A 16,896-nucleotide genomic window follows, 5' to 3' on the forward strand; every position below is an offset into this window, starting at 1 on the left:
TTGGAACACAGTTTGAAAGTGTTGATTTAGACTTTCTTCCTTATATTACAGTTGGGAAAATAAGGTCATGCTTACAATGTCTCTTACACTGATATAAGAGAGTCTAGAGGGCGTTTCCTTCTAGGTGACATGCATATGTTTTTCCTTAAACTTCATGAGTAGAATGCCTCTGTCTTATTTTATTTTATTTTATCTTAAATTATATTTTCTCTTTTATCTTCTATACTCTCCATCCCTCCCCACAAGACTTCTACTATAATGGATTTGATACATATCCTTGAATACATATTTATCATTGTTTTCTGTAATTTTTAAAATTCAACAAATACTTATTGAGCATTTACTACAGGCCAGACACTTGACATACAGTGTTGAACAAAATAGATATAAGGTTCTCCTTCTCTCCAGGTGCTTACTGTTAAGAGGTCAAATAGTCCATAAGCAGCAGCACATATTTTCATAGATCCATCTGATAAGGAAACAAGTCCAAAAGGATATAGTTTATTACTTACACAGATGGCATAAGCAAGATCAGCATGGTATCAGCTCCCCATGTCCCTTTGCCCCACAGGACAACATTGAACTACAGGAGCCAGATGACAGGTGACATGAGTAGTGAGGCACTCTTGCTGAAGAGCCAACTCTAGACTGCAGCTAAGCTGTTTTAAAGCCTGCCTGTATACCCAGGGGAAGGGAGGTGGAAAATCCTATGCCTTATTGGAACCTCATGGCATCCTCCTGCAAGATAGGGAGCCTCCCGCAAGGTAGAAAGACAGATAAGAAACAGCCTTGAGGCAGCTCCTCACAAGACTGCCTATCTTCTCATGCTCTAAGAGAATCACAGGATGTTCTGCCAAGGCCTAGTGCAGACTGAAGTTGAGCCTTGCCTACGTGGCCTATGTGAATAGTGCACAGTTGCCAGAATGCCATAGTGGAGCCATTTCCCTACATTTACAGTCCATAAATAAAAATTTCTATCCTGATTGTCTTCACTTAACATGATATAGTAAACAGCAAACAATTTATATAATGCTTACTATGTGCCAGGCATTTCTCTAAGAACTTTGCACATAGTAACTCATTAATCCCCATGCCAAAACTCTATGAAATAAGTGCTGTTATCCCCATTTTACAAATGAGGTTACTGAAGCACAAGGAAGTTAAATAACTTGCTTAAGGTCGCATATTTAAACTCTGGCAGAACTACGATTTGAATCCAGGCAGTTTGAATTTGATAGAAGTGATATGGGTACAGAAAAGAGGAAATCCAAGCAGACTTCACAAAACAGGTGGGATCTGATGACATTTGAAGAACATAATAGTTTGCCAGGGTGGAACAGCTGTCTAAGCAGAGTAAACAGAATGAGCAAAGGCATAGTGCTGTGAAAGTATATGATATGTTTTGAGAACTATATGTGATGTTCTTGGAGCCCCAGAATGCACTGGTGTGGAGTAATAAAAGATAAAACAGAATACCCAGCTTAGAGGTAGTTGTAAAAGTCTTTGAATATCATACCATATGCTGTGGACTGAATTGTGTCCCCCCCTCAATTCATATGTTGAAGCCCTAACTCCCAGTGTGATTGTATTCAGAGATGGAACCTCTGGGAGGTAATTAGGTTTAGATGAGGTCACATGTGTGGGGCCCTCATGATGATATTACTGCCCTTATACAAATAGATACCAGAGTGCTTGCCCTGCTTGCTTTCTATCCCTGCCATGTGAGCACGGTGAAAAGGCAGCCATCTACAAGCCAGAAAGAGAGCTCTCTCCAGAAGCCAACCATGCTGGCATGTCTGGTATTCTCAGACTTCCAGTCTATAGTATTTTGTTATGGCAGCCCAAGCAGACTATTTTGTTATGGCAGCCCAAGCTGACTAAGATACCATGAAATTTGGACTTATTTTGTGGGCATTAGAGTTCCTAGACGTTTTAAAGTAAGTGAGTTAAACAAGTAGATGTGTATTTCAGAAAAACTCTAGTTGTTGGTGGAGATTATGGTAAGAGATGAGTATGAGTTTGGGAGACTGGTGATAGGAAAACCAGTTGATAGACAATTGCACTAATTCAGGTAAGAGAAGTAAGAGCCTGGACTATGGCAGTGGAGATAGAGAGGAAAGAATGGTTTCAGTAAACATTTTGGAGGTACAGTTGACCCTTGAACAATGCAGGGGTTAGGGGCGCCTACCCTCCACACAGTCAGAAATTTGCTTCTAACTTTACGGTTGGCCCTCCACATCTGTGGTTCTGCATCCATGGATTCAACCATCTGTAGATGTGTAGTATGTATTTATTGAAAAAAAAAAACACATATAAGTGGACCCACACTGTTCAAACCCAGTGTTGTTCAAGGATCCACTGTAGTATCGACAGGATTTAGAAAGTGGTTGAATGTGATATGTAAGGGAGAAACAGGAGTCAGATTTCTAGCTTGAGTGACTAGGTGAATGGTGATGGCATTAATCGAGATATGGGGAGGTAAAGTGGTTTATATCTGGATGGTAGTGTTAGAGATGTTTTTTATTCATATTTGCTCATCTTAATTTTCTATATTTTTTACAACTACTATCTATTACTTTTGGAATGAGAGTAAACAAAGGTGGTTTTGTTTGTGTTGTAGGGATCAGGTATGGAATGCAAAAGAGAAAGAAGACAAAGTTCTATAAGAAAAATATTAAGTTTGGGTAATATTGAGTTTGAAGTGCCTGTAGAAAATATTGTTGGATGTGTCCAGCAGGCGCTTAGAAATACAAGTCTCTATGGAATTCAAAGACAGAGACTAGAGATGTTGATTTTCAGAGTTGGTGTTTGCTCTCTGCAGGGGTTAGAATATAATACCACAGAGTGCTGGCTTTCATCAGGCTTGGAATGAAGTAGAACTGTTTTTAAGTAACATGTGTATGTTTGGAGAGGGGGAGGAGTTGAGGGGGATACTAGGAAACTTGCAGAAATGGGACTAACCAGGGACAGAATAAATGGCCCTTGGGACGGGCTCAACAATCAGAGACAAAATTCTAACAGAGACATCGTAAATTCTTACTCAAGTTCCAGGCTAACTATTGAAAACTAAGAGACATTGGCTCAATGAAATGAGGTTGGAATTGTGACATGGCTTTAGAAATGCAAACAATGATGATGGAGAAGCCAAAAAGCTGTCCTAGAAACAAGGTGGGAAGAATGGGAACCTGCCTACCCCTGAGAAACAGGGATTACTGAGGTACCTGACCTCTTGGGTGCCAGTTGGGGAGAGTGGAAAAGGAATTTTAGGTATCAAAGATATGTAAGGAGATAGCCTGGCTTCCCCATAGGACTATTTGTGGCAGAAATGGGGATGGGTGCAGTGGGGAAGTAGGTCAGTGGATTTCCATTTTCACCCATGGATGTTTAACAGCACACTATCTCTAAAATCCAAAAATGAATGGGGCTAGGTTTGTTGATATTCTGCCAAATGGCCCATCATTTGTTGTAGGAGCGGGGACAAACCTGCAGATGGCTTGATACTCTTTTTGAGCTGCCATGGATACATAATATTTTGGTACTCCTACTATAATGGATCTATATTGATAAGGGGACATGTTAATGTGACTAAAAACAAGCCATTAAGCCTCTTTTTATTTTTTATTGTCACCTCCTCACTGGGATATGAGCCTTACTCCATCTTTATACCTCACTGGGAATGGGGTGAGAGTCAAGGATGGCATAGGAGTCAGTCACCATCTGGCAGACACAACCAAGAGTCACATGTTTTATCACACATATTCATCTCAGAAAGAGCTATCAACCATTCTGAGCAAAGTGTCTGCATGTCCTCTGAGAATTCACTTCTTTCTTTAATGGCATGCTTCTCAAATCCCGATTTCTCACTTAAGGTTAAAACAGTCATTTTCATTTACTTCTTATGAATAAATAGATTTGGCTGCTTGATAAAGGAGTGGATTCTCTTTCCCATTTAAAATTCTGGAGGATGGACACATTTTTATGGTAAGCTTTCTGATTATGCTAACCTTACCTGACTGGTTATTTATCAGACTGTGTGTCAGGGAGAAGGATATTTCAGCTGTAATACAATTCCTTATTATCAGCTCCAGGCAGCACAGTAAAGTTTCAATTAAATTTCTTATAGTTCTTTCAGTAATATAGATACATTTATAGTTAATATCATAATATTTTTCCATAACTATGGTAGGGGGATGAATACCTCCCTTAAAAGCTAATCTAATTGTATAGACTTAATATATTTCTGATGATGGAATTTATATATATTTAAAATTTTAAATAATACCAAAATTAGTAGAGTTGAAAATAAAAGTCCCCGAAAATGAGAGAGATAGAGATAGATAGATGCACAGATAAAGATTGAGAAAGACAGAGAGGTAAGAGAGAGGGAGAGGGAGTTTGAGATGGGCTTAAGGTCAGGTATTAAATAAGGGTGAAAGATATCTTATACATATTACTTGGTAACAAAATCAGGAATTTTACATTCTGATTATGTCATTTTGAGGAGGTTTCATCAAATATTTTAATTACATGGTCCAGAATCCTTGAACCAGAACTGGCAGAAACTTCTGAATCTATGCAAGCAGATTCACAGGTTGACCATAGAAAACACAAATATTTGAGGGATGGATAAAGGAAGAGGAACTCAGAAGGATATGCAGAGATGGGGAAAGCTATAATAGTATCTCCCGCTGTAGAAAAGTAAAGCAGGATTAGGATGCAGAAGAAACTTTTAGATTCATCAATTAAGAAGACTTTGGTGATTTTTGGAAGAGAGCAGCTTCGGAGGCATGGTAGGGGCCAACACTGGGTTGCAGAAAGCTGAGAAGTGGATAGGAATTGAGGAAGAGAAGGCAGCAAATATATATTGTTCTTTGAGAAAATTTAGCAGTGAAAGGGAGGAGAGAGAGGAGATGGTTTGTTGAAGAGGAGGCCTGGTTTAGGGATTTTTTTTTTTAGGATAGGAGAGACTTAAGAATGCTTTTCAGTTGATAACAAGAATGCATTCATTTACTCATGTAATATTTATTGACTGCCTACTACGTGTCACTAGACTTAATGAACAAACTGTAAAGAAGTAGTCATGGTATGGGCCCTTAGGGGACTTACAGAAATGGGTGGAGGCATTTTTGGCTACAGGGTGTTATTGACATTTAGTACTCAGGGGCCAGGGATGCTCTAAATACTGCAATAAGAGGGGCAGTCCTGAAAAATGAAGAGTGGTCCTGGACAAAATTAGAAAAAGAGAGATTGAAGACATGAGTGACCACTCAGCAGTATTCCACCCTGTTGATTACTCCTTCCTTCTTGAAATACTTTTTTCTCTTTAATGACCCCCCTCTCTCCTGGTTTTCCTCCCAAATCACTGGACATTCCTCATCTTCTTTGGTCCCAGATCACTGGCTCTTCTTCTCCTGCCTGAAGTTCTCTAGGTCTGAGAAAAATACCTGTCTTTTTTTTTCTCTATTCTCTTTCCATCTAGTCCCATGGCTTTAAATACTATTTATCTCTCTAGTCTTGACCTCTCCCATGAGCTTCAGATTTATATAACCCACCACTTACTTGACATTGCCCACTTGTTTAATAGGCAACTCAAACCTAACATGTCCAAAATAGAACTCTTGTCTTCCCCAAATCTCTTTCTTACTGATCTTCCTCATCTCAGGAGATGGCAACAACATTCACCCAATTGCACAAGCTAAAAACTTAAATCATTCCTTATTTCTCTTTCCTTTATACCTCATATGCAATTCAACAGCAAGTCTTATTGGCTCTACTTTTAAAATATATTCTAAATCCACCTAATTGTCATTATCACCACAACTACCATCATCTTTCAAACCACCATCATCTCTCACCTGGACCATTATGATTCTCTCTTGATTCATCTCCCTCTTTCCACTCTTGCTCCCTTGAAAACTTTACACAGTGTCCAGAGAAATCCTTTTTAAAAAGTGATCTATCAGGTCACATCACTTCTTTGCCCAGAACCCCCAAGGGCTTCCTATTGTACTTAGAACAAAATCCAAAATCTTTATCTTAATCTATGAGGCTCTATGTGATCTGACCTCTACCTACTTTTTCAGTTTCATCTAATACCACATTTTCTTCCTTTTTCATTATGTTCTACCCACCCTGGCCTTCATTCTGTTCCTTCAGTATGTCAAGTTATTTCCTGATTCTTGCTGTTCATTCCAGTTGGAATGTTCTTCCCTCAGATAATGATAATTTTACCTCCTATTTCTTGCCTGTTTTTTTAAAAATTAATTTATTTTTGGCTGCGTTGGGTCTTCGTTGCTGCACATGGGCTTTCTCTAGTTGCAGCGAGTGGGGGCTACTCTTTGTTGCAGTGCGTGGGCTTCTCATTGTGGTGGCTTCTGTTGTGGAGCACGGGCTCTAGGCGTGTGGGCTTCAGTAGTTGTGGCACGCAGGCTCAGTAGTTCTGGTGCACGGGCTTAGTTGCTCCACGGCATGTGGGATCTTCCTGGACCAGGGCTCGAACCCATGTCCCCTGCATTAGCAGGCAGATTCTCAACCACTGCACCAACAGGGAAGGCCTCTTTCCTGTTTAACTGCATGAGTTAGTGCATCCAGAACTACATTAAATAATGGTGGTAAATAATGGTATTATTTCTTATTTCTTCCTTCAGTTAGAATGTTTCTAATGTTTCCTCATCCAGCCCGATATTGAATTTTGGCTTGTGTGTTAAGGAACTATTCATCTATTCTGATTTTATTAAGAGTTCTGAGCAGGAATGGATGATGAATTTGATTAAATGTCTTTTTAAGATTTGTGGAAATCATATGATATTTTTACTTTTGATCTATTGGTAAATTCAATTTCTTAATATTGAAACATCTTTGCATAAATTCATTTATTCAACAAATATTTATTGAGTACCTATGATGTGCCAGGTACTGTTCTAATATCACTGTACTCACAGACCATACTTTCTAGTGGGAGAGAGAAATGAACAAAATAAATGCATAAATTTTATTGTACATTGGAAGGTGATTAATGCTGTGAAGGGGAAAAGAGCAAGGGGCAGTGATATGGAATACTAGTGTAGGTAGTGGCTGCAACTTTAAATAGCGTGGTCAGGGAAGACCTCACTGAGAAGGCAATATTTGTTCAAAGACCTGAAGGCATCTCACCTCATCAGGAAGTGAGGCTAGGATGGTGGAAATGTTATGTAAGTGGATATTTAAGTCACCAATATTTAAGATAGCAGTTAATGGTAGAAATATCAGTAGAGAACAAAGAACTATTCTTAGAGAAATTGGGGTGGGATGTCTGACCCAGGAATTGGTAGATGGTTGCAACAAGGAGGGTAATTGGTGGTACAGTGTGAAAGACATGAGATTTATTTTAAAAAGCTGGAAGGAAGGGGGAAGACCTGGTGATATAAGGGGATTGAGAGGGAAAAAATAGGCACAAATTGAGAAGACTATAAGGGAATCTGTCCTCAAGGGAGATCCAGATTTCAGTTAAACTAAGAAAAATTGCGGATAATATTAAAAGAGGTTTATGAACTAAGGGATGTTGTACTATGTGTTCCAGAAGACCCAATGGGAGGGTTACATGAGTTGGTAAGGGGTAGGAAATGGAAACAAAATAGAAGACCAGATGGTAATTATTAGGTGATAAGGAAGGACTTGGAAATCTGAGGCTCCTGTATTTTGACACATAGAGATAAAAGTATAATGAGTTTAGTTCTTGTAGTCTCAAGACAGATAACGGTGGTGAGGCTGTGTTTGGGGATGAGTGTGGGTAACAATAGAAGTATGAAGGTACTGTAGATGAGTGTTCTTACTCCAGAATGAGCTGAGCTTACTCTTGACCCCTGTGAGAGGAGAGGAGTCATGCTCCATGATCTTATGAAACAGACATGGCCATATAGTACTGGAATGTTTCACCATGGTAACTTTATAGAAAATGTATCCATTAATATTAAAAGATATCTGTTGGTTTTGTGTCCTAGTTTTGGAGAACACATACCTCTATATTTTTATTCTCCAGAGGTAAATACTTATACAGTTTCAAAGTAGGGGGATCCATCACCTTTAAATTTTTTCACTTTCCTATAGATTATCATTGTTCCTGAGAGTTTTTATAAAATATTTATTATGGCTGCAATGGAAAAAATATCTCACATGCGTTTCCATAGTAAAACAATGGGAAATTAAATCACTGAAGCAATTCAGAATGGGTCCTACCCAAACTTTTTCTGTTTCCTAATGTTGTTATGTTTCAAATGGAAACTCATATAGTCTTAATTTCTTTGCTAAAAATCAAGTATATTGGAGGTAGTTGCTGTATTTCTGTCAAATGAAAATATTTTTACAATATCTAGAACCTGTAAAGTAAGACTATCTTCCAAAGTGACAGGCCAAATTTTTCTGTATATCTTAAGCTTCACTAAAATTTCAGTAGGTAGCATAGACTGGTCAAGTTATATATATAAGGTATGTACCACTTATTCTTTTGTTCTGGCATTCAGGAAGTGACAGTTCAGGAGGAAGCCTAAAATGGTTGATCTCCAACGAACACTTGCTGTTTGGCCTTCTCATTTCAATTTTCAAACAACTTAAAATATGATCGAAGACACTCATCAGAGGACCTGGGGAGCCTGTATTAATCACTTATAGATTATAGGAATATAATGTCTTTAAGAACCACCTTGTCGTATAAGTTTAGCATAAGAACAAGACAATAAAGAGGAAATTTAAAACTCAGAATGACAATCTCACATTAAGGACCCCACCCCAAAGGTTTTGGCATATTAAGCCAGCTCTGTTACAACACATAGAGGAGAATAAATGAATGACAATGAAAAACAATCTGTAAGTAATTTGACCTACATTTACCCATTTCCAGGAAAGCCCCCAAGTGAATTCCTAGAGAGACTAAAGGAGTAGTTTCAACTACTTGCCCGAAGACAGGCTGAACGTGGGAAAAAGGGATCTCACAAACTTTAAATTAGTGGACTCTTTTCCTGTTACTTTTTATTCATAAGGCCAGAAGGCAGAAGTGTAAATTGAAGTTAGTGTTGGGTATGGTGGTAGCCAGGCTTTGAGATAACCCACAATGATTCTCACCTCCTGATATTCATCCCTTTGTGTAGTCCCCTCTCACATCGAATGGGGCTGGCCTGTATAACCAATAGGATATTACAGAAATGAAAGTGTATAATTTCTGAGGCTACAGTTTTTAAAAAGGCATGGTTTCTGTCTCACACTTTTGGATCATTCACTCTGGGGAGAAGACAGCTGTTGTGTCGTAAGGACACTCAGGGCCCTAAGTCCTATGGAGAAGTCCATGTGGTGAAGAACAGATGTTGTAGGAAGGGGGACCCCTTCCAGGGCCCGAGAGTGGGCTCTTGTCTAACACTCAGAAATGAATTGTCCAAGGAGACACACGTGCTGACAAAGCAAGAGACTTTATTGTGGAGGGGCGCCTGGGCGGAGAGCAGGAGGGTAAGGGAACCCAGGAGAACTGCTCTGCCACATGGCTCTCAGCCTCAGGTTTTATGGTAATGGGGTTAGTTTCCGGGTTGTCTCTGGCCAGTCACTCTGACTCAGGGTCCTTCTTGCTGGTGTGAGCATGGCTCAGCCAAGATGGATTCCAGCAAGGAGGATTCTGGGAGGTTGGTAGGACATATGGACTGACGTCTCCTTTTAACCTTTCCCGAATTCTTCGGTTGGTAGTAGCTTGTTAGTTCTGCATTCCTTACCAGGACCTCCTGTTGTAAGATAACTCATGCAAGTGGTTACTGTCAGGCCTGGCCAGGGAGGGTGTTTTGGTCAGTGGTTCCCCTAATACTGAGCCATCTTGCCAACAGCCATGTGAGTGAGTCACCTTGTATGCAGATTCTCTAGCTCCAGTAAAGCCTTCAGATGTCTGCAGCTGAAGACAGAACCAGAATTCAAGCCCAAGTTTGACTCCAAAGGTTGAGCTCCCAAATGGTTGAAAGTTTCCCAATGACATTTTTAGCAATTTTCATTAGTTTACCTATTAAAATAATTTTTCTTTGAAATGAATTCAGTTTGCCTCCTATGTAAAGGGAGGAACATCAATCCCTTTGTTTGATCAGTGACATACTGTATTTACTAATACTGGACAAGTTAGGTCTTGGGTACAGTCAGTTCGAAGTCAATAATAACAATGTCTATTTTCCAGGTATTCAATAAAAGTATTTCTGAAGAAGTCTGATTCATATTTCAGGAGGAGTTTTTCTGTTGACTCTTCATTGAATCTTCTACTTTATGAGATATTAATGTGTATCATTAAGGAACTTAATTTGTTCCTTCTCCTGTCCCTCCTCTGAAACCATTTTAGTACACAATTTTAATTTCCTCAAGAGGAAAAATTAATGAGTTGTTTCTGAATTACCCTTAACTAGAGTTGCAAACAATTTTAAGAACCACTTTGAAGTTCTACCCAAAAGTTGTATCTAAATATCACTTGTCATAATTTTTTTTTCCTTACTCAAATGTCATTTCAACCCTGGGGAAATAATTTTTTACCTTGAAAGAGATAAACATTGCAAACTAAATAAACAAATATTTGTACTTCTTAGTCCAGGTGAAATGAGTCATCCTGCAACTAAAGAACATCTCAACCTGACTATCAGATCTGAATGTTATTGAAGTAAGAATAGGTCTTTCTTGTCCAGTAGACTGCTCATTTAATTTGAGGTAGAGCCCCTATAACTACCTCTTTGAGAAATGTTGTATTTTTCTCATTAAAAACATCTAATTAAGAAGATTTGAATTTTCAAAATATAAATTAGGAGGTAATTCTTTGTTTAATGAAAATATTAACTAAAAGATATATTTAGATAGTAGGACCTGCCTGTAGAACTCTATTTACAAATGTTTGTTTATATACAGAGTTAATAAAGTAAAATATAACTCACAGACATGTATTTATTCACATACTTTATATCACAAAAACACTATTGCCTATTTTAAGCTTCTTATAAGGAATTCCAATTTTTCCCACTACTTATTTGATATGTATTTCCTTTATAACCTGTTGCTTTTATGCTTGCTATTACAGCTCTGAACTCACCAGATATCCAATATTTCAAGTCTTCTAGCTCATAATTGAGAAGAGACAGTTTTAAGTGAAATCTTACTAAATCAATAAATAGTCCCATTTTTGTGTACAGGTCATATTGTTATTTCTCTTTTGTTCTGTCAACAACTTTTCTGGACCCCTACATTTCTCCAGGAAATGTGTATGGGAGTTTATACCAGGAGACTACAACATGGCATCACCAACCCACACCCAACATGAGAACTAACCACTTTTTATACAAAGTACTCAGTTATATAAAAGTAGTTGAAGGTCCCCAACTCTAGCAGGTGCACTAGTATGCACCTTCAAGCAATTAATATACAGGCATGTAACCAAAGTGTTTCTATAATAGCTTTGGAGGCAGATAGATCTTAGTCAAATTACAGACAGTTGCCTTGGATCACTCACTAAACTTTTCTGTATCTTGGTTTCTCCATCTGTAAAATGGGGGTAATAATCACTGCTTCTCAAGATTGTTATGAGGAAAGAGCATAGTCTGGCACATAGTCGACATTAAATAAATATTACTTCTCATTCCCCTATATTTTACTTCACTCTTCAAATTAACTGTTCCTCAAGACAACAGTATTTTGCATTTTCTCCTTCAGATTAAAATTAAACTGCCAAATACGAACCTTTCTGAAATTGAAATCAACATTCAGGAAATGATCTTTGACCTCCGTACTCCTAATAAGTGAGTAAAACTTAGAACTAGAATAATGAATATTATAATATTAATGAATCTTTAGTCAATATCCTTTATAAAAGTGTACGTAATTATTTTGTATCACTCCTAAAGTCTGAAGAAAAGTGAAAAAGTCAATCATTCAGATGTTTGATCTAGGTAATATAAACATATATTTGTAAATACCTAGATTTTTTCCCACTTTACATGCATACATTTGGAGTAGGTTGATACCACCAAGACATAGTCCTTGACATTCAGATACAGTTTGCTTATCTGTCAGGAAAAATAGCTAGAGGTGAAAATCTCTTAAGTTGTAAGTCTTGCATGTGGCTTTCTGGTACAGTGATGGCATGAAAGAAGCTATCTTTAAGCGTATTGGATACTGTGGGGCTCTAAGGTTAAATTTGATTATATTCATCTAAAAATCAACAAAAAGTCTTATCAATTGCTTAAAACAAAAATTCTAACAGCTAATTTATCACTAGATCCTCAAGTTGCATGAATACATTTAAAAATAATGCAGATGATAATGGAATAATTCAATTAAACATTTGATATTTTCAAAATAGTCTTGTTATTATACAAGTTCAAATCATGTTGCCAAACACAATGTATATGGTAAAATTCTGATAAAAATGTTTATCTTGAAACCTGGATAAATCAGCCCTGTCTCTCAAAACTAACTCTATAAGGAGGGAATCTATAGAACCTGGCAAGTGCTAGATAAAATGTCTAAATGTCTCACTGCTTTGTTCACTTTTCATCTGGTTGTATAGCAGTGAGCACACTTGGGTTGAGTGCAGTGGTTCTTTGTAACTCATAGACGTTTCAAACTGGGTGCGGGGAGCAGTCAGCTCCTAGTACATTCTCTTCCTTCCATTATCAGTACCTATAATTGTCCTTTTTTGATTGTAGGGCTTCAAGAAAATAACAAAATTATATCTCTGGTACAAAAGACTTCTGTGTGTAAACAACCCAACATAACATGCATAGCTTAACCTTGATTTCTAGAGTAGATGCATTTAACCCCAAATGATCTACAGATGAATACATATCAAATATTTTCTCATTATTTAATATAATTTCAAAAATGTATTCACTCAAAAAAATGTCTCATGTTATAAAAATTACATTCCTTATTCCTACCATCCACTTCAAGGAGTAATGTAATTTTTTTCCATTACGTTACACATGCATTTACTCTTCCACACAACCTTTGCAAGGAAAGTTGGTTAAATGAACAGTCAAATTTTTCATGATATTTGTGCACTTGTTAAAAGAACACACATATCTACACACTATGGAGTTAATTTCCGTTCCCCTAGCAGTTCTCACTGTCTCCATCCATCTTTAGGCAGCTGCTCTGGCTATGCTATCATTCCAGATATTTATCAGAGCCCACTAAATGAAAGACTCACACAGAGATATTTTTCCACATAGAATGTAGGCTGCACTAGGTCATTTGGATCTTACAGTACTTATACATTAAATGCTCAGTGTGTGAAGGTCCTGTCTCTTAAGAAAAAGATTCATTAATTAAGATAGAAGACAGAAGATGGAATTAAAGTTTTTATCACTTTTCCTAAACACTTGAACATGCTTTGGAGCCATGCTATTACCTGAAATTGTATTATTGGAAATGTGTCTTGTTTTTTAGTTTATTGATATTCACATCTACTTTCTTTAGTTTCTAACTTTGACACATGTAACACTATGCTTACCGGCTCCTAGAAAGATAAGAGCAGACATTCTGCTAATGTATCTATAAGGCAAAACAAGTGAATTTATTTTAACTGAATTGACTAGTAATATCAGTCTATTGATAGTCAATTGAATTAAAATTATAAATAAAACTCAATTTTAGCATTGTAGATGGAAAAGAAATAAAACAGTTTGTTGAATTCTTCATTTTTTACAATGTTGTTTTGGTATATAGATTCCCAACATGGAGTAGATAGAAAGGAAGAAAGATAGGGGAAATTGTATAATGTCTCAGAATCTCCTGACTTTATCTTCATATGGGGTTTCATTAGTTTTTAAGATGAATTCTAAGAATATCATAAATGAATTCCTTGAATGTGATAATAAAAACACACTCTGAAGACAAGTATGAATTAATTTTTGGTTGTGTGTTGCTTTAGATTATCTCACTTTTGCTGTAGTCCTTTGATTTATTGCATTGGCCAAAAAGTTTTTTCGGGTTTTTCCATAACATCTTAGGAGAAAACTCGAACGAACTTTTTGGCCAACCCAATAGATTGAGAGTTGACTGATATTCAAAGACGTAAACACCTAAAAAAAAAATGTTTTCTGAATGGAATAGTGAATTGCAGCTCAGTAGCTATTTCTGCACTTTCTTTGAAAATAGTCATGTCTCCAACAGGAAACATTAAAAAGGCCATGTCCTTTTTTATCCCAGATATGTGAATCAAATAATTTATTAACTACCTAAAATAAAAAGTGCATTATGTGAATATGCACAGAACAAGGTTGTCCTTTATTTAAATCTCTTGCAAGAAACATCAACTTGGGGCTTCCCTGGTGGCGCAGTGGTTGAGAGTCCGCCTGCCGATGCAGGGGACACGGGTTCGTGCCCCGGTCCGGGAAGATCCCACATGCCGCGGAGCGGCTGGGCCCGTGAGCCATGGCTGCTGAGCCTGCGCGTCCGGAGCCTGTGCTCCGCAACGGGAGAAGCCACAACAGTGAAAGGCCCGCGTACCGCAAAAAAAAAAACACATCAACTTGAATTCTCTAATATAAATGTAAACATGTGAGTCTATAGAGTTCACTGTACAGATAATTTTGGGGTTTTACTTTCATATATTATTGTTTGCATTTAAATAATTTCTAATAAAAATTAACGCTGGATAAACATTTGATCAGTGACTAAACTGTAGCTTCTTAAAAGGCAAATATATTTTCAAAGTAGAGGCAGAGGGATTGGGTTTAAATGTTCATTCATATTTTATTATAGTACAAATTTATACCAGTTATTCAGATATCATTTTGTGGTGACCTGTTTGCTTTTCATTCATTTATTCATTCAGTCAACAAACATTTATGAAGTCTGCTAGACACTGGGGGGACACGGAAATAAAATACAGTCCTGTTCTTCAATGAATTGTATATGATTAAGTATTAGTAGAATTTTATATTGTTTAAAATATAACTCTCACTTCAGATATCACACAGTATTTTCCTTCTTCTAAGAGGCTAAATAAGTTACATAGTTTCTACTCAAAATTTTAGTATGGGAAGTTGTACTACTAAGGACTAGACAAAAATGCAGGGATAGACGGATCATTCCAATGGCCACTTTCTCTTTTGAATTTATTTCTCTCTGGATAGAGAAGTGCACATTATCATTGGAACTCCTTCTTCATCTGATTTTAGTTGTCTTTTAGTGCAATGAAGCTACCACCACTGAGCTTTGCTTTCTTTTAAAAGTGAATATACTATCATTTGTAGAATAAGGGATAAAGCAAATCTAACTCTAGTACAACCTATATTGTAAACAACTTTAAAAAGATGGACTCTCGGGAATTCCCTGGTGGTCCAGTGGTTAGGACTTGGTGCTTTTACTGCCGTGGGCCCAAGTTCAATCCCTGGTCAGGGAACTGAGATCCTGCAAGCTGTGCAGCATGGCCAAAAAAAAAAAAAAAAAAAAAAGGACTCTAAATGGTTTTTGCACCCATTTTTTTGAGATGCTAAATATTACAGGGTATATTAAGAAACATCGCGATTTCATTACTTCAAATGGAGAGAGTTGTTTCTCCTACCCCAAATATCTGGAATGGAACAAGAGTAACAGAAAATTTCTCCTATAGGTTCCAGAGATGTGTGATAAATACTTTTAATGAGCCCAGTTTCCTGAACTTAGGTCTTTGCAAATGAGCAAAGAAGCAATTGATTTTCAAGGGCTTTGTTTTCAAATACTAGTGCTTTGTACAAATATTCAATAAGTACCCCTAAAAATTACCACATTTCCTATACTGATTTGGATCTTTTCTGTCCACTTTTTTTTTTTTTTTGCGGTAAGCGGGCCTCTCACTGCTGTGGCCTCTCCCGTTGCGGAGCACAGGCTCCAGACGCGCAGGCCCAGCGGCCATGGCTCACGGGCCCAGCCGTTCCGCGGCACGTGGGGTCCTCCCGGACCGGGGCACGAACTCGCATCCACCTGCATAAGCAGGCGGACTCTCAACCACTGCACCACCAGGGAAGCCCCTCTGTCCACTTTTTATAGAGATACTCAAGCCTCCTCTACTGAGAATCTGAGGTAACAAGTGTTTCATGTATTTAATTTTCTTCAGATACCAGCATGTGCCGACCCTATGCATAATTCAGATTCATACCACTATGACAGAATTATGGATGTCTCATCCCAACCATGCATCTAAAGCATACAGTTATCCAGCAACTGAGCCATAAACTGCAAACTATGCTCAGCAATCTCTCACAGGAAATTTTTGCCAATGTATAGTAGAAAGAACAGAAGCAGGCAGAGAAAAGCACTTTCATTGATCTGATATTGAAATCATTCCAGGCCTGAGTTTCAATAACTACACCTAAATTAATAGTAGAGACTCAGTTATGTTAGCAGAATTAGTTAGAACAATTCCAATTTTCAGGTTTCTATCAGGCAGCCACATTCCATCTACACATAGGTATGACTGGCAATAGATCTATCCAGCCAACTTAAAGTTGCAATGGTTCTATTTCTATGACAATAAACATAGCCTGAGACTATGTGTATATAATGCAAAATGAGGTCAATTTAGAAAAAAAGAGGGGTGGTCAAAACCACTGCTTGGATTTTTAAGGCCAAAAAAAATAGTATACTAAATAGTTTTTTGGTTCCTAACATTGTGGTGATATATATTGCTTCCCATTGTCTTGATATCACTGATTCTAAGTTTTTATTTTGTTTTGTTTTTTAGGAAACTGTTGGTAACCCTTCCCCATCCTGTGGAATGCAGCAATGCCAAAGCTTTCTATATCGTTGAAACTGAGACTCTCGAGGTCACCATGACTATGAAACAAGAGTTGGATTTTATTAATTTCTTCTGAAACAACATGAATAAGGAGGAAAAGTGGTAAAATACCACTGATAAAAACTTTGAAAAAATTG

At 37.5% G+C, this 16,896-nt stretch overlaps 1 protein-coding gene across 1 annotated transcript in view; it reads left to right on the forward strand.

The window, feature by feature from the left end:
* DNAAF6 (dynein axonemal assembly factor 6) overlaps window positions 1-16,835 on the forward strand; it is a gene marked incomplete at both ends in the record, with an annotated part of 41,387 nt that extends 24,552 nt beyond the window's left edge. The window contains 2 exons of the mRNA XM_082610506.1: window positions 11,689-11,774; window positions 16,706-16,835. Of these exons, the coding sequence (XP_082466632.1) occupies window positions 11,689-11,774; window positions 16,706-16,835 (216 nt within the window). The remainder of the gene's footprint in view (window positions 1-11,688; window positions 11,775-16,705) is intronic.
* Between the last annotated feature and the right edge of the window lie 61 nt (window positions 16,836-16,896).

The sequence above is a fragment of the Mesoplodon mirus genome (genome assembly GCF_964341445.2).
Source record: "Mesoplodon mirus genome assembly, chromosome: X".
NCBI classification, from domain to species: Eukaryota; Metazoa; Chordata; class Mammalia; order Artiodactyla; family Ziphiidae; genus Mesoplodon; species Mesoplodon mirus.